This window comes from Poecilia reticulata, chromosome 18 (assembly GCF_904066995.2).
Source record: "Poecilia reticulata chromosome 18, P_reticulata-male-v2, whole genome shotgun sequence".
Classification (NCBI taxonomy): domain Eukaryota; kingdom Metazoa; phylum Chordata; class Actinopteri; order Cyprinodontiformes; family Poeciliidae; genus Poecilia; species Poecilia reticulata.
In genome coordinates, this window is record NC_088847.1 from 14,281,639 (window position 1) to 14,305,246 (window position 23,608).

The following is a 23,608-nucleotide window of genomic DNA, read 5'->3' on the forward strand; positions in this document are numbered from 1 at the left end:
TAGGCTTTTTTCTTTTTTTTTTTACTCCTCCACATACTGAAGCATCACATCTGCCACTTAAAGCAAAGCTCTGTCGCTGCAGAAACAAAGGAGAAATGGAAAGTTGATCTGAAAGGTTTTCAGCGTGAAGCGTTCTGGATCATCATCAAGGCGACAACATTTCTGGAACTGGCGCTGAAGTGGCCTACGTGTGCTGAAGCGCTCACAGTTTCTGTCGTGTCACTGTCACCTTTCATCCTGTGACTTGTTTCTTTTCCAAAGCTGACTCTTCTTCAAAGGCTGGGGACCTTTATAATTGTGTTTAGTTGCTTCTGTAAATTCCTCATTCATTAAGGTGGAAGTAATCCCGCCAGCTAATCCAGAAGGCAGACTAATCTGCAGATAAACTGCTCATCCTGAGAGGAAGTAGTCAGTACTGTGAATGATCTACATAATCTAGCCATTTGCTGTACAAGACTTTACATTTTTCATGCACAGCAACTAATTTAGCAGAGACTACCACGTTTGTTTCTTTGTTTATATAAACTAAGAATGATAAAATGTGAAAATTCTCATCCTAAAAAAAGTCAAGCAACGATCTTGCAAAGTAAATTTAAATGAATTTCTGATGGCTTAGTCAGGTAAGCGTTTTGATTAAAGGGGTCTTCTCCTAACCCCGACCCACCATAAGCAGCTTTATCGTTAGCGATTGTCCCGTTCTCTTTGCACTCAGATCTTACAGAAATACAACAAGAACGCCTCCTGCAGTCAGAATATGTCTGAGCTCTCTCAACAACCCCAAATTTTGTATCCACTATAGGTGCCATGCGTATCGAATGCTCATAAACCAATATGAACTATTTGGTAATATTTCTCATATTTGTGTCTTATTACACCAGTATTCAAGGGTAGTGCCTAAAAAAATATTTGTGACCATGTTCTTTTTGTTTGCTTTAATGTATAAAATTGAAAGAAATTCATTAATATGCCCTTTCATTGCCAATAGCTATTAGCACAATACTTACAACTTGCAACAAGAACGCTTACACGAAAGGTTAAGTTTGGTCAAATCAACAAGTCTGAAAACCCATATAGGGTTTTACCAGAAAAGAATCTGTATTGCTGTGGTCCTGCCTCTCTTTCATAGATGAGTCTAAGATTAATGTTTTGCAAATAAACACTACAGGGGTGCTTTGGGTTAATGAATACCATGTAAAAAGACCTAATCCCCAAGGTTAGGCACAATGGAGGGTCTATTATCATGCCATTGCTCTTCCAAAGACCAATGGAATCTTGTTATAGTGCCAGGACATTTTAAATGGAAATCTCCAAACCTTTGCCCCAAAATTCAAAATGGGTCATCACAAGGTTAACTAGCAGGGTGAAGAACCAAAGCAAAGGGGGGGGGGGAATATTAAAAAAATCAAAGAAATGGGTTACATACAAAATCAACTTTCTTCCATAAATATCTAGTACTTCCATTCTGGAAGTGTTTGCAATTAATCTCCTTAAGCATACTCATATTTGCACAAAAATGAAGGTAAACCACGTCAGACTCCAGTTTGCTCTCTTAGAAAACAGTTTAATTCAAATCTGCACGTAAAACACATACAAACATAAAGTATAAATGTTGACCCACATTAGTATAACCCAACACATACCTCCAACATACCTCACAGTAAAACAGTCCACGCAATGCAAACTGACTTAGGCCAAAACTGAATCTGCGTCATGATAGTCGTTTTGCACCTTCTTATGATAAAAAGTGAACATGACAAAAAAATAAATAAAATAAACAACATTGACCACATTCTGTAGTGTGACTAAAGGCTGGTGTTTTTTGTTTGTGTCTTGGACACACACAAAACCATGAGATGCAAATAAGCACTACAGGTGTGCTTGTTTTCTTCTGATGCTAAGTAGAAAGCTCTGTGCAAATCTGATGGCAGGCAGAGGGTTCTAAAATTTAAATCCTAGCTTTTTGGTGAATTTGCTCTCTTCCTCGTGGGACTGTAATCAATGAATCAAGGTCTTTTAGTCCTGAACAATAAAACACAGAACGCTTTTAAAAGCACACCTACATTGAGGAACAAATAATTAGGGAATGTTCACTTGTGAGCTTATCAAATACAAAATCCTGAAAATTGAGGTTCATGAAGAAAATAAAAGTCTTTTGTACACCAGCAACACCGTTGGCCCGAGCCAATAAAACAGTGAAATAAAATGGTAAATAAAATATAAAAACAAGAATGAGTGTAGCCAACATCATATATCAAGTATTTGTAATATATAAGAATACATTTATAAATCAGACCAAAAAAAGGAATGCAGTTCTGAAAAAGTGTCACTAGAGGTCAGCAAATATCCATGCTCAGATATCCCATTTGATTTAACTCAAGTTAAAATGTTTTGCTTTGTTGACTAAGACTGAAAAACATAAAAAAACATTTACCTTCATTTAAATTCCTCTCTGAGTCCAGCAAAGCAGCAACAGTGGTAAACATGTCAAAAATTACAAATAATAATAATAAAAAATAACCTCAGTTACATTCTCATCATGCCTCTCTCTTACGAAGTCTCTCAGTAAGAAATGACAGATCATTTTTAAACTACCGCGGACTTGTATAAGCCCTGTGGCCTTGATGCGTTTTCAGCATCAGAACAGCAAAAGAAATCTGCCTCCGTCGTCAGGAGCTGAAACTATTCCTGCAAAGTTTCTTTGAACAGCTGTTAATTCACAATCAATCTGTTCTCTTCGTCAGAAAATAGCTCAGAGAACTCCGCCATCAGTCTCATTATGTCAGGCCGTTTGTGCTCCAAACGTCTGTCCGCTCAGTCTCTGGTTAGGCACTCCTCCTCGGTGATGCCCTGAGCCCTCAGCTCCTCCAGCACGTTGTCCAGGTGGCCCGGGTCGGGGTACCCGTGGCCCGTGAGGTTGGAGCCGAATTCGGTCTTGTGGTGCACCTCATTCCAGATCACCGTGTCGGACTCGCCGGTTGTGCTGGACGTTCCTACGGAGAAGATGAGCCTGCGGTCCCACGCTACCAGGAGGAGTCTCAGAACCTGAGCGAGGAAATTAAAAGTGAAACTTGATCACTGGGTAATTACTGTGCTGGTAAAGTCATAAGGAAGAGGACATGTTTATTTACCTTGCGACCCTTCTCACTGTCGGGGAGATAACAGTGTCTGGGGAAACCACGGGCTGTGAACGGCTTTCCTGGATTTGGGTGCTCAGGGCCCTGAAGTACACAACATCCCCAAAGTAATAAGCACTAAAATCCCCTCTTCTGCTTACATTTCTGCTTTTCAATTATGTCCCAACTCTCACCTGAATGCCAGGCGGGATGTTGTAGATTATGCGGATGGTTTTGCAGTCGGGATGTCCCGGCAGCGAGTGGGGGATGACGTGGTACTCCATTTTGCCTGGGGGCTGGTTGCCCGTCTTGACCCCGTAGATGGTCTTGCAAGTGGGGCACTGCAGGCTGCCGTCCTTGTTGCCGTTGTTGTACATGGCAACAAGACATTGGAGGTGATACTGGTGACCACACAGTGCCAGACGGCCCACTGACTCGGCCCGGGAGATGCCACCCACGCCGGGGCCCTTGTAGCCCGAAGGTCCTGCCAGGGCCTCCATGCAGATGGTGCAGTCCTGACGAGGAAAGATGAGTCAAGTTTGTATTATGAATCCATCCATCTTTGTCCATTTCATTATTTCTGAAGACATTTTGATATTTTGTGACTCTACAATCACAGATTTCAATGTATTTTATGAATTCATAACCGTATTCCCTGATCACGCTGTGAGTTTGGTAAAACCTCTGAGGCTCTCAGCGCACAGCTGTACTGACATTGAGGTCACATTACACCCAGGTGAACTTACTACTTGTACTTCTTAAAGAAATTATTTGCAGTAAATTTTATTAGGTATTAGGTTTTTATTAGGGATTAGGTATTCAACGAAAAGGTGGACTCTGCTCTCTGTTTACAGTTTGCACATGTTTGGTGTAGGGGATACACCAGACATGTCAGAGAGGAATCCCCCAAAATATATCATCCTCTCTATGAAACATGGTACTGGCTGCATCAGGGATGCTCATCTTTGCAAGGGACGGAACGTTAATGAGAAGATATATAGAGCTAAACTCAGGGCAATCCTAAAAACAACTCAACGTGCCACTGACTTAAAAATTACTCTAATTGTGGCAAACTTCTATTACTTTTTAAACAAGGAAACTACACGAAGTCAGAACAAACCAAAAATACATGTTCAACACAAGGCAAACTCACCTCCTCTGGAGGATTTCTGACTTTCTGAAGGTATCGCTTCACCACTTCCTCTGGTGTTTTGCCTGTGAGAAAAAAAAAACAATTATAGACCAAGCTTATTATAGGTTTTGTCAGTCAAAAACAACACCGCAGCACAAGCTGAGAGGCCCACCTTTTCGGGCTTGCTTCTTTGTGGTTTTGCGGCAGCTCTGGCTCAAGCCAGGCACAGGTTTGATGTCGCTCTTGCTGACAGGTGGGGGGTGGAGTACCAGCTTAGGAGGGCGCGTGAGGCAGACAGGAAGTCCCGCAGCACTCATCAGGATGCCCGTAATACCTGTGAACAGCCAGTGAAACGAGGTTACATTTATCCTGCCTTCGAAATACAGTACCTTGCAAAAGTAGCGATGCACCTTCGACCTTTTTTCATTTGTACGTCTTATTTGTCTGAAGTAGTTTATAATTGTGAAATGGATGGAAAATTGTATACATTTACCATTAAAATTCCAATAACTGTGACATATTTGTGTAATTAATTCCCTTGAGTTAATATAGTTTTGGTGTACGTTCCAGCTCTGCACATCTAAAGACTCTCTCCCGGACAGATTCAACTGAATCCAGCAAATTTCACATCTTACTTCCTATTATAATATGGCTTTACATCTGGACTTTGACTAGGCCACTTTAATATGTAACCATATTTTGAGCAAACCCATTCCATTGCATCTGATCGTAGCTCCTTTCGTATATTTGCTTTGTCCCCTCTGTGTTTTGTGGCAATCAGCAAACATTATGGAACTTCATATAGGTTTCTATTAACAATAACTTTCCACTTGCCCATCCACTTCATAATTATCCCACTACTACAGTTTTTTTTAATTTATTTAATCAAAGCAGTTTAATGTTTTTGATGAGGCTGTTTGTATATTTTTACCTGCCAGGGCAGGATGCACAGGGCTGGATCCATTCAGGTTCTTTACTGGAACTGTTGGCACTCTGAAACGCGAGAAAAACACATACTTCTGTTAATCCGCAGACACACAGCTGCCACAGAAGGAAGCCGCATGACCGACTGGCCGGGTCAGCTCAGCACAAGGCCAGGCCGTCAGATTCTGATGAGTCACATGTAAACAGGTAGAGCTGCAGCTGGCTGCAGCATATGCTCGCTTCCGGTTCAATACGTGTCACCAGGTTAAGAGGCTTTTTGCCGAGTCATGTGGAGACAGGAGCAGATGCTGCGTGTCAGGACTCGACATACTGTCCTATAATTCATCCAGATTTACCACTTCAAACTGTTTAGGGTTTAACAGTCTGATCAAACCCTTGGCTTATTGAGATGTTACTGAAAAGGGCTTAATATATGAACCATGCCGCTTATTATTTAATAAAAACCAAAAACAAATCTTGTACTGAGCGACATTAATCAGCAGATTAAACGTTTGCCAATCACAAGCGAGACAAACTTTTAAGTAAAAAAAAAAAATCTGAATCTCCAGCTTTGATTTGTGTTTAATTTACATCATAAGCATGATAAGTCCACATAAGCATCTCTCTCGCTGCGTCTGCCCAATACGAGGTGAAAAATCCGCGCAAATCTGCAATGTGTCTCACACAGCCTGCGAGGAACACCAGCTGTCCTGTCTAAGGTGTGTACTTACGGTCTGCCATGCTTGATAACAGTCATCGTCCTAGCTTCAATGGCACCAAAGGGTCGAGATGTTCCAGCAACAAAAGTCCACTCGTGGGACTGTTTTTCTTTCTTTAACGCGGTACGTGAACCACCTCTGTCTCTGCTGCACTCTTCCTCCGCTTGTGTGCTGCTGTCTTACTTATCCCCCCTGCTTTTAAAGGGCTAAGCCACCTCTTCCCATCTGTTGATTGAACTCTGTTTAGAGGCCAGCGATTGGCAGCGTTGGGAGGGGATTACCTGTGAATTATCACGTCACTCTGCCAGGCGGCCGAACGGCTGGCAGGTAGAAGCTCAAGCAGCAGCATTCAATGTCAAAATTGACACAGATGTAGATTTATTTTACTGCCATAAATGAAGACTGAATGTGAAATATTTCTGGGGCTCATAGATATTAGACTGAAATCATAAAATGAGTACTATTTGCCTCAATTTCTGTAGCTTTTTCTTTTAGGTGTCATAATTCATGCTTCAGCTGTCCCCTATAGTTTTTATGCAATCTGTCAAAAACAAACGTTTGCTGGAGAAAATATACATTTTGATTTTGATTAAACGTTAGAAATGTTTAAAAACTTTCTGTCTTAATTTATGTGCATAAAGTAATCATAGGTATGGAAGTCAAACTATTATGTTTTTGATTGTTTTTATTGATTGATTGAGAATTGATGATAAAGCATAAAACAGGAATGACTTTTAGACCTGGTCTTGGAAGGTCAACTTTCCATACATAATCAATGTTATACTGTACAACATATTTCACTCAAGCCTACACTTTTCGTAACCATTAACATACTTCTGGCATAACTCCTGGATGTTTTATCATTCTTCACATCAGAAATACTAGAGCTAATTTTAAAAGTGTTGATTTCAAAGCACTGAACTGGTTTCCATGCAGGTCCAAACGGATCTGAGTCCGAAAAGAATAAAATCATTCCTAAACTAGTGTGTTTGAGATCCTTGTTCCTGTCCTGGAAGTATACTTGGAGGAAAAAATATGGCTTCATCCAATTAACTGATGTAACATTGATTTTGAAAAAAAAAGAAAAAAACTCCCTGTGGTGTTTAGTTCCAGTATAGGTCAATCTGATTACACTCTGTCACTGAACGCTGTTTACCAACAACGCGTCTATTGACTTCTTCAGTTTGTGCCCCTTCCTTACGTTACCCAGAAAGCACATTTTTGTGTCAGGAGGGAAGATGTGAGTGATATGATTGGAACATTAAGAGAAGAGGCGAGGAAATCAGAGAAAGGAAAGGAAGATAAAAAGAGGTGGAAAAGCATGTCACCTAGTCACGTTTGCCTTGATCCTGAGCTAATCTTGTGGCATTAGGGCAGCCTCCATCTGCAGCAGTGGATGATGACAAATGCACAAGCTGCCGTATGTGGCAGCAGATGCTTTTTTTACAGATGCAAAGCTCATACCTCAAACTGAAGGGGATAAACTCTGGCAGCAGGAGCAGAACAACCAATGAGGGACAAACGACGGACGAACGTCAGACACGGCGTAACGAGAGAGCAAAAGTGTGTGCAACAGGTGCAGCTTTCGTCACTGTGATAACCTTTGACGCTGGAGATCCCCCATTCCCCCCAGACTTAAACGATTCACTTACAGACCATCTGTTTCATTTCACTGCAGTAGTGTCTCCACCAAACCACATTTAAAACGGAGTTTGTTTTTACAATACATCCAATCCTAATTCACCGATCTTATGAATTGAATCAAGATCTCCTTCAGTCCATTTTGCTCGAGTTAACTCCAAGCAATGCAAGCAAGGGCAACCACAGACATAATAGATTAGAGGAGCTGCGCTCCGTAGTGCTGTGAAATCAAAATGTGATTAGTGGAATGAGTTTAGTATGTAAAACAACAACAACAAATAAAGAACAACCTCACTGCTCCCAAGCGTTACACATTATGCCGTCCATTGAAAGATAACACATCATTTCGATAATTGATGTGCAATTAATTTCTTGAGAAAGGAGAAGATGGTATTTTTGGTTCAGAATCTCCTTACATCAGGTCAACAATGAGCCTCCACTGCGGTAAACCTATTACCTGTATTGTTTTTAATTTCGACAATCTTATATGAACTGTTCAATTTCTGTATGTTTGCAGCCCAGAAGTGACAAGATAAGAAGCCACGTAAAAACAACTTCGAATGCAGACGACGCTAAATTCCCATTTAAGGTTTGCACTGGAAAACTTAAATTTTCAGAAGTTCACTGCATTTGCAGAACAATTACTTAGGTTGTTTTTTTTCCTATTGACTATTAAGCAAAATACAATGGAACTTGAAAGCTATGTTTCATTGTGTTCCAAGTCAACAGCAAACCTGTTGTGAAATAGAGACATAACTAAAATAATTTTGTTTCGCTTAGTCAGTGGTGTTACTTTTCTATATTTGAGGCCTGTGACCCTTAGGCGTGAATCTCACTTTGTAAGATTCACACCTAAGAAGGACGGGTGTGCTCCTCGGTCCAAAAAGGAAATCTGCACATATGCTTTATTTTAGTTTGTCTTATGGACATTTCTGAGTTTTTATGTATATTTAGATTTGTTGACACAATATTTCCAGTCTCCTCTAGAAATCAAATCTTAGTAAGTTATGGTTGTAAAGTAGCAAAAAGTGAAAAAGATCCAGGGGTACGAATATTTCTGTAAGGCGGAGTATTTATGCGCATGCAATCCCTTTTACATTTCAAAACCAGAGAGAATGTTACTTTGAACTTTGTGTTTAAGTTAATCTCTTGATTTAATCATATTAAAAATAATGAGAACATTGAGAGGGTTGGACTATTACTAAAGAATAAACTTAAACATGTTCCAACGATCCGTACTACCATCCTGGAAACAACTAAGGCTTTGAAATGATACAAACTGTGGATTTAAAGAGTAAAACCTCTCCATCCATCTCAGGTTCTACAAATAGAGAAATAGAAGCAGTGAGTGCTGAATACTGGAGTGACGGGATCGCCCTTTATCTGTGACGTTCCACTGGGTTTTACCGCAGCAGCAGGTTCGGCCATCTGCTGTGAAGGCGGACACTCTCACCTGCAACGATTAGAGTCGCAGGTCACCACACAGTGAGCCCGACACAAAACTCACAGATTATCTGAGGTAAAAAAATGTTAATCCCCATGTTTATTTTGTATTTAACCGCTCTGTGGCTGTGGAACATCAGGGCTGTTTTGGGTAATACCAGGCTTCGTGAAAGTCGGGTCACTGTGCCGGGCCACAGTTGGATTTGGTCACATGGGAATGATCCTCGGCATGAGGTAGTGTCTCATTTATGATCGCAGCTGAGGCAACTGCTTTGCAGAAACCCACGAGCAGAAGACGTGGATCTGAAGAATGCCGAAATGAAATTGAATAATTTATTTGTTGCCCTCCATTTTCATTTAATTTTGCAGCTGTACATTACTTATAAATATGTTCGAGTGGAAGACAACATTTGGTTATATTTAAAATCAGATTACATGGAGGTAACAGAAATGTCAACATAAACAACCCAAACAGCACGAGCCTAAAACAGGGTAATTGATTTAAAACAGTAATGCTAAAGTGAGACGACTAACTGGCGCCCCCTGGCTTTGGCACTTGGCAATAGCGGCATCCTTCACTTTACACCTGAAAATCACCTTATTACAAAGATGGTCGGGGTTATTCCTTTTTAACAGTTGAGCTGCGAAAAAGGAAGTTTGGGACAATAAATCATACATCCTATTTTTTTAAACGACATCTGTTCCCAACTCAAATTTTCAAAGTTTTAAATTCTTTTTTTTTTTCTTTTTTTTTTTTACACGCAGAAGTTCACTGTGAATTTATGACCAATATTTCTACAGTGGTCAGGTTTTAAATATGATAGTTAGAAACATCACAGACGATGGATGGATAGACTGGTGGATGGATGACACTTGGACAATGGAATACAGCATAAAATCCAGAAAAACAACTTTTTTTTTTTCCAAACAGGTGGAAACAGACAGTCAGAACACTGTTTGTCATTGTTTACTTTCTTCATGAACTGCAGAACCACGTCCATTCTTTGTGTAGAAAGCAACCCAATTGAACACACTGCTTTTCTATGGATTTATGTCTGTTGCTCAGTGCAGCTTTCTTCACAAATCCACTTTACTGTTATGTAACAGTGAACTGTTGTCAAGGGATGAAGCAGACAAACAATAATCAATAATACTGGACTGTAGGAATGCCCTTTGCACACTGACTGGGAATAGATTCAGAACTTTAGCAGTGTTGAGATTTTGTACATAAATAAAGTCAATAGGTACAAAACATTTTTGTCTACTGGTGTAAAATGACAGGGAAAGTGGAGTAAATGGTAATCCTTGACCCACAGCCAAGCCAAGCCCAGGAACACTGAAATAAATACAACTCAAACAAAAAACATTAAGACACACCTAAATCACTCCTTGCTATATTTAACTGAAAACTTATGCTGTACAGAAATATTAGGTGCACAAAAAAAATTTATTCTGAGAGACACATGAGATGGCCAGACAATTTTGATTAAAAAAAAAAAGGCTTTTAGGCTAATTTTCCTAAATATGAGTATCTACTTGCAAACCTTACCGTATGCTGGTTTTATATTTAGTGTTTAACCTTTTTATTGTCTTTGGTTCTATTCAAGCATTTTTTTTTGAATGGTTTCATTATGGAACATTTGCATTGCAAACGAGAGCAAACCACTTGTGTGAACTCGGCTCCTTCAACATGAATGGCCATCATTGTTTTCGCCTGGATATGAACAAGCCTGCTGAACTTTGTCTCAAAGATTAAACTCTCACAAATCCCAGTGAGCACCGATGCAAGACGCTGTGTACAAAGGACTAATTAACAGGGAATTCCTTTAATTGTAATTCCTTACATGACCTGCTGTTTCTCTGAGCTCCCTCAATTTTAATACACAGACAACTAACCTAATAAAACACCGTCAACAGAATTCTGCTTTGTGAATACTAATTTAATGCCTAATTTTATTCCTAGGGTACAGACTATACTTTTACATACAGTCTGTGCTGCGATCATGATTCATAGGCATTCTTTTAAAACACACATCTTCTGCTTACATACGGCTGCGATACGACAATTTTATCAGGAAAGTTGAGAAACGGGTTTTTCTTGTTACGAGCAACTCATTTCACAGGAAACAAAACATCTACTTTAAATCAGCATCGCTTACTTTAAAAAAAAAACCTGGAATACTTTTGAAACTTGTGAAACTTCACAGTTCGTGAGTTTTATAAAAGAACATCCCAGTGAATTTGCTTATGCCTTAAATAGGATTCAGCGATACAGAAGCGACAAGGGTAAATAGTTTAAGTATCTATAACTCGTGTTTTCAATTTCCTCTGCCATTTACCAAATAGAAATAATTTAGGTAATTCTTGCTGACCTAAGACAGAAAATGTTTAGTGTGAATTGATAAAAGACAGTGACAAAAAGGTTGTGTCTTTTAAATACCAGAATATAAGTATCTGATTTTCTGCTAAAATTATCTTTGTTTTAAGCAAGGACAAAAGTACAGTAGCCTTGTTTAAGGCCAGCTTACTGGCAGGGCGCAGCAACAATAACAGGGGTGTAGCTCGTGCTGCTTTAAGAAACAGTGTCTGAGAAAATGTTGGTCACTACCGCACTTTATCAGGGATCTTGTAAAACGACATTAAATCCTAGGAACAACAAAGTGGAAAATGTTGGCATTTGTAAAACTGCGACATGGCAACACATCGACCTACCTTGACGCTGATAGCTAGCCATGCTACACATGATTCACTAATTTACCAGAAACACTTCTGCAGTCTAGACTCACTCCTGGCAGCGTGTTTCTATAAACAAAATTGCATTTTGACCAAAAATGAAATGACATTTAATATACTTAAACTGTATACAATTCTCAGTTAAAAGTATGTTGCAATGTTTTTAGGAAACACAGCTGCAAAAGGAAACCAAATTGGCTTGTGGGAGTAAGGCTCAAATATTTTGTTCATGAAGAACCAAATTGTACATGAAAACATACCGAAACACATAAAGCAATCCATCTAACAATAAGTTACATACATAGCACAACCTCGTTGCATTGCACGTTTCTCCTACTCACCCGGAGGCGATAAGTGCTCGCGACTGAGCCATGGCGATGCGCTGCAGGGCAGGACGACTCAGACCGGCGAGGCTAGACCGCGGCGGCAAGGGGGCCGCGCAGGCAGCAGCACCAGATGAAGACACTGGACCGAGAACACGGGCAGAAGGCGACGGCGTGCAGGTGGAGGCAGCTGTTGAGATGAGAGCCGGGGCTGGGTTTTGCTGCATGGGGGCCGAAAAGGAGACGGAGAGGGTGGAGGAGGCTGAGGTTTGAGGCGGAGGGATGGAGGCCGACATGGGAGCTGTAGAGGGTGGAGGAGGTGGCGGAGGAGGTGGTGGGAGAGGAGGAGGTGGGGGACGAGTTGAGGAGATGGAGAGGGCAGCAGTAGCTGGTCCGAGCAGGGAAAGAGAGTGTGTGAAGCTACTTCCAAACCCGAAGGTGTTACTGCCGATGCCACCAGCACCAATAACCCCCATCCCTCCTGGAACTCCCATACCAGTTACATTGTAACCACCAGTCGCCCCAAACCCAGAAGTCCTGTGAGGAGAGAGAGATCTTGACGACAGCGACGGGGGCCGGGGCAGAGTCAGAGAATAAGAACTTCCTGGGATGGGGTAGCTGTTTAATTTGGGACTGGGCAGCTTAGTCTGCGGTGGTCTCCGGCCCAGAGTGTGGGCAGTCGACATTGTTCCTGCTTTGAGACTTAGCACCAACATACACTGCTGACAGGCGCAGGGTTGTCCCAAAGAAGTGATTGCCGAAGCGGGAAGTGCCCCGCTTGGGTAAGCGCTCCCATTCCCAATCCCACCGCTGCTCATCCTCATCCCCATGCCTACACCGGAAACGTCAACGCCGAGCAGTCCTCCATAGCCGGGCATAGACGCGGGTCCCCATGCGTGGTGGGATCTGGGTAAGGGTCCAGACACCAGTGGGTATGCCAGATCGGCGCGTCTCTGGATCCGTCGGCAGCGCTGCGTCTGCCCATTGATTTGGGTCATGCTTTCAAAGTCAATCAGGTAGCAAAACCCCAGCGGCGCCAGGTCCAGCCAGGGCTGCTGACGATCACGAGCTGCCTGGATGGCGATGCCCACCTCTGTGTCGTATGCTGTCCAACTGCCAGCGTCGTTCTCCCACTCCCACAACCAGCCTTGGCCTGGTGCTGTGGTGGGATCGTAGAAGCTACGTCGAACAGGTCGAAGGGTACCTGAAGCAAGAATCACACCACAGGTAGTAGATCTGTATCTGTCAGGAAGATCATTTATTACTAATTGTCACGGTTGGATGAACCCTACCTGTGTTGCACCGTATATATTATGGTTGAATATTGGTGAAGTTGATTGTTATCACCCTCTTTCGCTTACTATTCTCTTTCTTTTCCATCTTTTGAATGAAAACTCTACCTGAGCTAAGAACTATATCTAGTGAAGGTAGAATGGAAAGTGAAAAGTCCATCTGGCTACACATAACATTTTTAAAGATAACTTGATTCCATGGTGCCTGCAATATTTATCCTACCAAATATTGCAACAAGGTAATATTTTACACCTTGATATTACAGTGACTGTTGTCATTTAACAGATTTCACAGCTTTGTACCTTCAGCCTTTCTTTCTAAGGAGCCAAACGTTCTTGGAATGTTTTTAAAGTCTCGGTCTTGATCAATAGTTTTCTGAAGGTATTTTGATACATTTTTTTTATTTGACTTTGTATTTTCACACAAGATACAGTCTTTGTAGCTGATCGTCACCTCATAAAGTTCAATGTGTTCAAGGAACAAATATTGAACACATTGATCAATATGTGGACATTTGGAAAACAAACAAAAAGCAAAATATTATTTGAAGGTTAAACATTTTACAATTAATAGAAAATCCACAAAAGGCATTTCATTGGCCCTGAATGACGTAACTTCCTCTTAGAGATTCGAGACATTTTCTGTGGGGATTATGTGTTCACTTGGTTGTAAATACCTGAACTTTCTCAAATTCCTCTTATTTGTATATTGATAGATTCAACAAGAGAAATGTGATAAAAAACCACAAATCCCTCTGAGTATTGATCTTTTTTTTTAAATAAAATGCTGAAAAAGCTGTCCAAAGCAGCTATTATTTTCTCTTCTTTATAAGAATGCCTCCCAAATTACTTAAACTAAAGGTAACATGCAGACATCTCATAGCTACTCCACATATCCTCACTTGAAAAGAGTCCATGCAGTGATGTTATCTCTCCTGACTACTAAACAAACAGCCTGGTGTTGTATGACAGGAGGTAGACACAATTTACTGCACTGCTATTTGCACTGAACAAGGAGAGTGTAGCCCTGACAAAAATCAACAAGGATTTTATTTACTTGCTGTGAATCTGGGCAAACGTGTTGCCCCTGGTAACAACGCTGAGTGTTCCGGATTGTGACTAGCTGAAGGCCTTGATTTGTTACAGATGGATGAGCTGGTGAGGTAGAAATGTTTGAAAATACAAAATAGTTCCGTCATACGTGTCTGTGAGCCTGTGTTCTTGTTCTGTTCCTATCACAGTGTGACGCACGTGATCCTAAACAGTTTTATGATCCGAAATTAGGATAATTTTTGAAGAAATCTGATACAATTAGCAACACATGAATCTTTTACACTGTCTTTGTCTCTGTGTGGATTTGCAAACTGCAGTCTGGCTTTTCTATGTTTCTTTTCAAGTAATGTCTTCCTTCTCACCGTGTGGCCTTTCAGTCCATGTTGGTACAGAATACGTTTCGCTGTGGTCAATGACACTGCTCATTTTAGACCAAATACAGCCACAGGCCTTCCTCCACTTAACTCAAATGTGTCAGTTTTCCTTTCAGACGCCTTGACAACCTCATCTTGCCTTTTCTTCCTTGATTCTGTTTGTAAACTTCAGATTTTGAAGTCGATAATAAATACATATCTGACACATTACTTCTCTCGTTACTGTTGCTTTTATCTCCAACATTAGATTCTTTTAGATTTTGTTTACATGGGCCTTTCAAATCGGCACATCTCAGACTGAAATTCTTCAAAAGAGTAATTGTAGACAGTGATGCATGTTGGCAGGAGAAGTCTCTTGTAGCGGTCCGCATTACGGTGAATTTGAAGAAGAATGGACACAGAAGAATATTTCCCTATCAAAAATCTGTTTTTGGTTAACTTTTTTCCTAATCATTATAATTAATGGGGGGCTGCACAGTGGCGCAGTTGGTAGAGCTGTTGCCTTGCAGCAAGAAGGCTCTGGGTTCAATTCCCAGCCTGGGGTCTTTCTGCATGGAGTTTGCATGTTCTCCCTGTGCAAGCATGGGCTTTCTCCGGGTACTCCGGCTTCCTCCCACATTCCAAAAAACATGACTGTCAGGTTAATTGGCCTCTCTAAATTGTCCCTAGGTGTGAGTGTGTGTGTGTGTGTGCATGGTTGCTTGTCCTGTGTGTCTCTGTGTTGCCCTGCAACAGACTGGCAACCTGTCCAGGGTGAACCCCGCCTCTCGCCCAAGCAAGCCAGAGTGGAGATGGGCACTAGCAACCCTCCCAACCCCACTGAGGGACAAGGGTGAAAGAAAATGGATGGATGTGTCATAAACATGCATAAATTAAGTTCGACTTACTTGTGAAAAATTATTAACTTTTCAGAGGCCAAATGCTAAATGTTTGAAATTAACACGAGGGTGTTATGTAATCCCATTTGAGGCCCATTCTTCACACAATTTCGTTCCCACATGGGCCCCAGATGTAAATACTAACTGAGTATTTTAAAGAAAACACTAAATAAAAAAAAAAGCAATGTGTGGAATTAAAATGCTATTTACGAGTACGGTTACGCAAATCATATGGAAACAAACCCAACAAGGCATCAAATCATCAGAGGACAAATCCATGCAAGACAATTTTCCCAGGGAATCCAAACAAGAGCGTTACAATGGGAATAAATAAGAAAAGGCCTTTCGCTTCCATGTCACTGTTCCACCCAAAGTCGCTCCCCTCTGACTCTCACCTGTGTCTTGTCGGAACTGGTGCATGGAATGTAAATCGATGATGTAGGGCGAGAGGCGAGAGTCCACTTGGCCGAGGACCACGCTACCACACCGCGGGTCGCTCCGGATGACCGCCTCGATGTGGTGACATACAGCCGGGCTGTACGGCCGCCAGCGTCCGTGCTCGTTCAGCCATTCCCATACCACCACGGCGGATGCTAGTAACATCCTACCCCTGCAGACACAAAACACAAATAAGCGCAATAACAGCTGGGCATTAAGAGCCGACAATGAACCGCGAGAGGTGTTGGCAGCGGTGGGGGTATTTAAAGACGCCCTGCAGCCTCCTCTACGTGCATCCTTGTGCAAGGCGGCTTTGCATCCATCTTGCAACCTGAAGGCGTCCTCTGGATGCGGATATAAGCGCACATCGCGGAATGACAGTCCGTGCAAAGTGTACCTTCCATGTTTGTAGTCTGATGTATGCAGCAATCGGCGGGCCCAGTGTTTTTCCCTGGAAGAGACACGGAGGTTTTCAGGTTCCGAGGAGCCTGCTCGCAGGATGGTTGCATCTTACTCCCTATGCAGATGAGTGACGTCTGCTGAAATCATTTCTTTGGAACAGTCAAGTTTGGGTGAGAGAGGAAGACGCAAACTGAATGCAGCAGCCCAAATAAATAAGCCACAGGTATATTCTGACTGTGATTGTGAAAAAGCACGTTTATGTATCGGTAGATCATCCTGATTTTCCACGACCATTGTCTTCGCCGTTAAGAGGAATTGCAGAACTGTTGCAAATATTATTGTGTGAGAACTGAGAACATTTGCTAAATTAATACTGTAGTTTTAATTGTACTAAGGATTTTCCTATTAGTTAATCTGTTATACCTCCATACGGTAGCTCCATATAAAATAAATATCATCCTCTTCAGAGAACGCCCAGTATCCAATCAGAATCTAGCAAGAGCCTCTCTTACCAATCAGAAACTGATGTCATATTTATATTGGATATGGGTGTTTTTATGTCGCAAAAACAAATTTGTCCGTGGCATACTATGGTAGCGACATATTTTATTATATATTATAACAAATTATGAATAGCTGAAAGAAAGGGAAAAAAATAAAAAATCCAAGTTGTGGAGATGCCGGGGATTGAACCCGGGACCTCATACATGCGAAGCATGCGCTCTACCACTGAGCTACATCCCCATTGGAAGACGCGGCTTCAACTTTGCAATATGAAGGTAGTGATGATGACGTCTGCCGTCTTCGTCCAGTGCTACTAGAAAAACTATTTACTATTAACATCTTTTTTAATGATGCAAGACAGACACAGAGAATACTATCGGGGCGAAATAACTACTACAAATAACAAAATATAAACACAAAATTTGTTTGTAGTTATTTTTTTTAATGGCCTGCAAAATTGCATTATTAATTTGCATGTTTAAAAAGACCTTTTCTAAAATTAAGAATTTACAAAAACAAATGGAGAAAAAGAGAAATATTCTGAAATAAAAAGTAAGAAATTTTTAAAGTTAATATAGCTTTAAAAAGTATTAATGAAAAGAACACCACAGTAGAGGGTTAGGGTTAGAAAATATGTATATTTTAAAAATTGGTCAAGAAAAATTCAAAAGCTTTAAATATTTTGAAAAGTTTATTTAAAAAGAATTCAATTATGAAATAAAAACATTTAAATTTGTAGTTTATTTTGTTTTGTAGCAACATGGACATCATGAGCATATGACACAGACAGTTGAGGATATTAACACCTTGTTTCAAAGTGTTAATACAGCAACAAAAAGCCTTTATTTTTACTATGAAATATTCACCTTTTGAGTAGCTGTTGCTTTTTACAATATATATAGTCAAAGAGAGTTAATCACTACTCAGCTGAGAAAATATTCTGAACCCGTTTATATTGAAAAGTTTGACAAATATCTTTTTGTTTCCTAAAAAAATAGTTTCATGTCCAAAATGAGAAACTTTACACAAACTTTACAAGAACCATTTAAATGCATATTTATAACAGCTTCATTCAGCCTTTGTGTTTTCCCCTTATGTGTCAACACTAAAGGCATCGGTTTTCTAAATTTGATTTTTATTTTCAAATGGTATGACTTCCACTCTGACTTACTTGAAATTGTGATCTTTTTCTTTATAAATAGCCCATTTTTACACCTTATAAATTCTGCTTGCGTTTTCACAGTGCAGTCACATCTCCGCCCTGACTCTCAACTTCTTTCTGCTCCGACCAGATAGCACTCCCAGAGAACTGCTTCAGGTCTATCAACAATCCAGTCCCACCACTTGCTTCTGCTTTACCTTCTACTTTTAACTCCTGCTTTTCCTCACTGTTACCCCCCACCTCCTCATTCTCTTCTGGTTTATTGTCTATCAGCCTGTCTTCCTCCCCTGCTTCTGAGCCCTCCGCATCTGAGTCATCTCCTTCGTTCTCCTTTGTGCTACCGCTGTGGTCCACACTATCCTCCTCTTGTTCATCCTCTCCATCCGTGCCGCTCCCGTCACTCTGGTGCTGGCTGTCTCCGGACTCCACTTCTCCCTCCTCGTCCCGAATTTCCTCCATCTCTTCCTCTTCGCCGTGTCCGCGAGGCCACACCTGGATGCCAAGACGTGTTTCCACAGCCAGTGCTGTGGCCCTCACCCGGTCCCTTACCCCACCTTTCTTGTATATTATGTTCCGGACTGTGTATTGGTTATTTGCCTCCTTGTTCAATTTCTTGTAGCAGAAAACCAGCAGTACAATTAGGGCCACCAGGATGAAAGAAAGAATCACAACGGTGGACATTTTCCTGGGGCGAGGAGAAAAAGGAGATTTAGAATAAGTAAAACCATGAAACTTAAGTTGCATAAACTTCCTTATGATTTTTAAAAGAAAGTTTGTGGCTAGGACATTAACCGTATTCTAGTTAAGCCACGAAGTACATTAACACCGTCAAATTTATGCAATAAGTTTTAGTTTTTTACATGTAACCTGTGCTGCTTTTCTGTACATAACATGTTGATGTAAAAATACATAAAATATTTGTTATACAAAAATGATATATGTACAAAATTATAAATGAATGAAAAATATATATGCTGTATATAAATGCAGTCCACCTCTGAAACAGGAGAGACCGCAACAGTGGCACCCATTGTAGTACATAAACAAATAAAAAAATAAGTAGCTGTGATTAGGTTTGACAAAAAAAAAAATTTCAATTTAAGAATTAAAGTGAAATAAATTAAATCTAAGGTGGGAGCTGAAGAAAGCAAAGGCAACTGTTTAGATTAAAGAAAGATTGTCGTAGGAGTCCTGTTTTTAAAACATATCATGTTGTGATCTCTCAGTTTAGTTTAATTTTTTCTCTCTTTCTGCAGGTCTAGATTCAGACTACCAGGGGGCTGACTTGTGTTGTTTCAGTGCTTCATTCTCTCCTCTGCTCTTGTCCCTTATTTTTCCTTTCCCCCATCTTTCTACCTACTCCTTTCTTTTTTGTTTTAGTGTCCAGAGATAAACCCAAAGCAATTTCTGATAAAGTTTCTCATACATATCAAGTGGAGCATGATGGTGAAAGCTGTAATGCTGATGGTAAAAATTCTACATATCTATTTCATGACGAGCAAAGAAACAGAATCATTGGGAACATTGTCTGCTGATTTTGACAGACATTTTTCAGGCTATGTTCTTTAATATCAAAAAGTTTTAGGCAGTTAAGATCCCAGCTGCAGTAGAAAGCTCCTGTACTACCCTGATTTTGAATGAAGGTAGATTAATTGGCTCCAGAAGCTGAAGCTAGTCCAATATTGGCCTAAACCAAATCGTCTTAAAGCAACTTCAGCCTCAGAAAGTCATATTGAAGTCTATGCAAGCATTGTTTTATCAACGTTTCATTGTTAACATGTTCGTATTGGATGGTTATTGACAGAGAAGCTGGGTTTTTTTGTTGTTGTTTTTTTTTTACCTCACTGGAAACACTTTGTGTTCATTCCAGTACGTGTTTCATATAGAAAGTTTACTGGTGGCGCACCGCCTCCTACCTCCATTTTCAGTGTAAATAATTATTTGCTTCCCTGTTAATAACCTACCAATGCAAACATGAAGAGGTTTGAAGGTTAATTATATAAGTTGTATAAGTTGGCTAGCCGCTCTGGGATAAATTAACGTATTAAAAATGAAATAATAAGAAAGACTTACTGCAGGTATGATATTAAAGGTTCAAAACATTTTCCCAAACTTTCCCTTCCAAAATATAAAACAACCTCTTCAAGGCACAATGCATGTTATTAAACTGTTTATGAAAGCTTTTGTTAGCTGAGGATCATTAATTACATGCAGCTTGGTTTGATGAAACCAGCTTCCACTTTGCATTGAATAGTTTTTAACTTTCAAGAAAATGCGTCTTGGTGTTGTGCTCAACAGCAAAGATACGTTTTACACGAGTTTTGTAAAATCAGGAGCTGCTTTTTCCCCCCCTAGTTTTTCAACCTTAGGCGGTTTTGTTGTAACTCGTTATAAAATCCAAAACCACTGACGCTTAGGTGTGACAATAAAACAAAAACAGAAGACGTCCGGAGAGGGGCGCGTACATTTTCACAGCTCTGCATATGAAGTCGAATTTGCAGGTTTTTATTTACCTCCCATGTAAAACGTATGAACTTATTCAGTAGTTTCCAAACTATTTCCTATGTAGCGCACACTTATGGTTTTAAAACAGAATGAAATCCAAATATTGAACTTCAATTGATGATTGTCAATGGGATGTGTGCAGGTCTGACAATAGACTCTAAAAGTTATTGTTCAAGATACTTTACCTTTGCGATAAACCTTCAGTTGAGTGTGAAAAAAATCTCAAGTGCCTTTGTTCCAGCTGAAGTGTGCAGTCAAAAAAAAAAACCGGGTAGTTTCAAGGGAACCTGGAGCTTCTCATCTGACAATCCATCTGTATGTTTACATCTACAGCCTATAGAAAATAGAAAAATTACAAAAGCAAAGGATCGTTTAGAAATCACTTTGTGAATGTAATCACTTTAATAAACCACATTTTATACTTAACTAATTTGCCGCATCGCATTATCAGCTTATTTGTGAACAATATCAGCACATGATGAATGCTGTATATCCCATTTCAAACAATTAAAAAGCAAATAGTATTGTACATACTCAAGACGTCTATTTCTGTAGCACTTTGCGCCGTCTGCAATGACTTGAAAGACAGGAAGCTGAGCAGATCGCTCTCAGTGCTGCTGGTTTCCTGTCAAAGTGATAATTGAGCAGCCTCAGTCAGTCTGCTGTGGCACAAAACATTCAACTTTAGATGATCACAATGAGACATTGTGTAATAAACAATTTTTAAAAAAGATGCTCTAAATAAGTCGTAGTAGTAGAACTAGTAGCTGTAGTAGAAATGCTTTAAGTTGTACAGTGACACATGTTTGACAACTTAAACACTTGAGATCAACAGCATGTAAAAAAAAACAGACTTCAGCAGATATAAAAGAAAAAAAGAAAAAAAAAACAGAAAGCTATGAAGAAAACTCACCAAAGTTGCTTAGGAGAGATAAACCAAAAGTTTGTGGCGCCAAAGACAGAAGACTGGCGACGAGGCTGAGACTAGCTTACATGTCAGTAAGGGTGTGTTTGACTAATGCCACTGCATGCATGCAGATGAGAGGGAGAGAAGAAGAGCGTGATGCATGACATGAGAAACAAAAAAAAAAAAGGTTAGCTGAAACCGTTTGAAGTGGGTGGAGGCTGGGGGAGGGAGTGCAAGCACAGATTAAAGGCAAACTTGCAGCGAGGTGTGGTGGAAGGCACAGATATGAAAATGCACAAATATTTATAGAAAGAGGAACATGTCTTTGTGATTTTTTTTTCTCTTTCAAGGCAGACTTGTATCAGTACAAGTTGACAGAACAGGTGCAGTTAGATGCCTTAGGACATGGAAGATATATAAAAAAATTAAAAAAATCTCGCAAACTCACTGACGGTTTTCAAATTGAACAGTGTACATCCTGTTGAGTCTGGTTTTGTGGCAAACAACGAAGCTCTACAATGGAGAACAGAGTTCATGAGACAAATGTCAATTCAGCCCTGGTGTTGGGCACAAACATGCCAGCCGAGCAACTTGAATCTGTATGAACCAGCGATTGAATTGGTGTCTGATTTAATTCTTAAAAATATTGCATCTGCATAACTGGAGCCTTCTACAAGTGTATGCAAAGTTTAAACATTGTGCAGAGCTTCTGAACCGAGTTGGCCACATCCTGTTTCTGCTCTGCTGGCCGGCTCACACGTCGTGTGCACTTAGCAACAATGTCACCAACCAAATCTGTACCTTAACTGCACACTGTACACACCTGTTAAATATCATTACACAAAGCTAAATGTAGATTCGGATAGTTTTGTTGAAGCCACTACAATTTTTAAAGCTATTTTAGCATGAAAGAATTGTGCTTTAGGGCTGCAAAGTTTGTGGAGGTTTTAATAGTTTTTGATTATTTCCTGCGTTGTTCACGTGTAAAAAAAATTCTTCTTAGTTCAACAGCATACATTAAAATTACAGACAGCAAAGCATCTGTAGCATTTAGTCAAATTCGAATTCTTTCAAATGGACTCATTTCTAGAAATGTTACTTTAGTCTGAGGTCAGCTCTAGAGCTTTTCTTCGTTAAAACATTGGATGAAGGAACTTGAAAACTGTTTCAGTGTTTTTCCACAGTTGACTAAGTTTTCATCTTGTCAGACCACAGAGTTTTGTTTATAATGCTTTCCAGCCTCTTAAAAAAATACAGAACACACACACTTGGTTTCAAACACCAGAATTTACTTTTCCATTTGGCCTTTGCTCACTTCCCTTTTTGATCCACTGAACTTTCAAACTTTTACTCTCTACAACCAAATCGGACCTAAACGTTGTTTTTTTAATGTTCTCTTCTTAAAATGTGGTTTACCAGACAATTTATTAAGAGTGGCAAATTGGATTTTTAAAGAAAATTCATTTATGAGTGAACAACAGATGTTCACTCATGAGTTTGAACGCAGCATATTAGAAAGATGGAAAGAAAAACCAAAACACAAAATACACAAATAGTCAGAGACTAGACTATGAGCTAAAATTACCAGAATAGTGGTGACATTTATTTCTGGAAATGAGAGGAAATAATGTAATGAGTACTTGACAGCACAAATAATCAAATTCTAAGTTGTTAATTTTTTACCTTTTTGTTCTAATCTATGCAGTATCCAAGTATTTGTTTGAAAAAGTTCAAGTAGCACCATCAAATAACCGCTAGAGAGATGAAGCAGATGTCAGAGAAAGAAGAATAACACACTTTGGATGTCAGGATCAGCTCAAAATAATGCTGAAAACTCAAAGCATTGACTTTAAAAGCTCAAATTCGTAGCAAAAAAAAAACAAGCTCTTTCAGTTTTTTTCTATAAATTTCACTCGATGCAGATAACATTCCACTTAATCCAGAAAATCTTCTCAAGTTTATCTTTATCACGGCAGCGCACGCTACTGTTTATTTGCACTCAGTCGGCTTTAAGGTGAAATGAACTGCAGTGAGGCAACAAGCTAAAGAATAATATTGTACTCTC

At 40.0% G+C, this 23,608-nt stretch overlaps 2 protein-coding genes and 1 non-coding gene across 4 annotated transcripts; all 3 read right to left on the minus strand.

Annotated features, from left to right (window-relative positions):
- Window positions 1-1,537: 1,537 nt before the first annotated feature.
- Window positions 1,538-16,894, minus strand: dtx4a (deltex 4, E3 ubiquitin ligase a). Of its 2 annotated transcripts, XM_008435375.3 has the most exons (9): window positions 16,461-16,894; window positions 16,021-16,235; window positions 12,047-13,232; window positions 5,177-5,238; window positions 4,418-4,579; window positions 4,267-4,328; window positions 3,308-3,628; window positions 3,129-3,218; window positions 1,538-3,042 (listed from the first exon to the last, which is right to left on the minus strand). In XM_008435375.3, exons 2-9 carry the CDS (start codon window positions 16,226-16,228, stop codon window positions 2,812-2,814), a joined length of 2,322 nt encoding a protein of 773 aa, XP_008433597.1. In that variant the 5' UTR covers window positions 16,229-16,235; window positions 16,461-16,894; the 3' UTR covers window positions 1,538-2,811. The 2 variants fall into 2 exon arrangements, with proteins under 2 accessions (XP_008433597.1, XP_008433598.1); XM_008435376.3 differs by lacking the exon at window positions 16,461-16,894 and having other exon boundaries at window positions 16,021-16,328.
- A 243-nt stretch (window positions 16,895-17,137) lies between these two features.
- trnaa-cgc (transfer RNA alanine (anticodon CGC)) lies at window positions 17,138-17,209 on the minus strand. Its single transcript has one exon. It is a non-coding gene; the product is annotated as a tRNA-Ala (tRNA).
- Window positions 17,210-17,647: 438 nt separating this feature from the next.
- LOC145548975 (uncharacterized) lies at window positions 17,648-23,497 on the minus strand. Its single transcript, XM_081600124.1, has 4 exons — window positions 21,550-23,497; window positions 21,171-21,261; window positions 20,822-20,970; window positions 17,648-18,816 (listed from the first exon to the last, which is right to left on the minus strand). The coding sequence occupies exon 4, from the start codon at window positions 18,810-18,812 to the stop codon at window positions 18,207-18,209; it is 606 nt and encodes a 201-aa protein (XP_081456250.1). The 5' UTR covers window positions 18,813-18,816; window positions 20,822-20,970; window positions 21,171-21,261; window positions 21,550-23,497; the 3' UTR covers window positions 17,648-18,206.
- Between the last annotated feature and the right edge of the window lie 111 nt (window positions 23,498-23,608).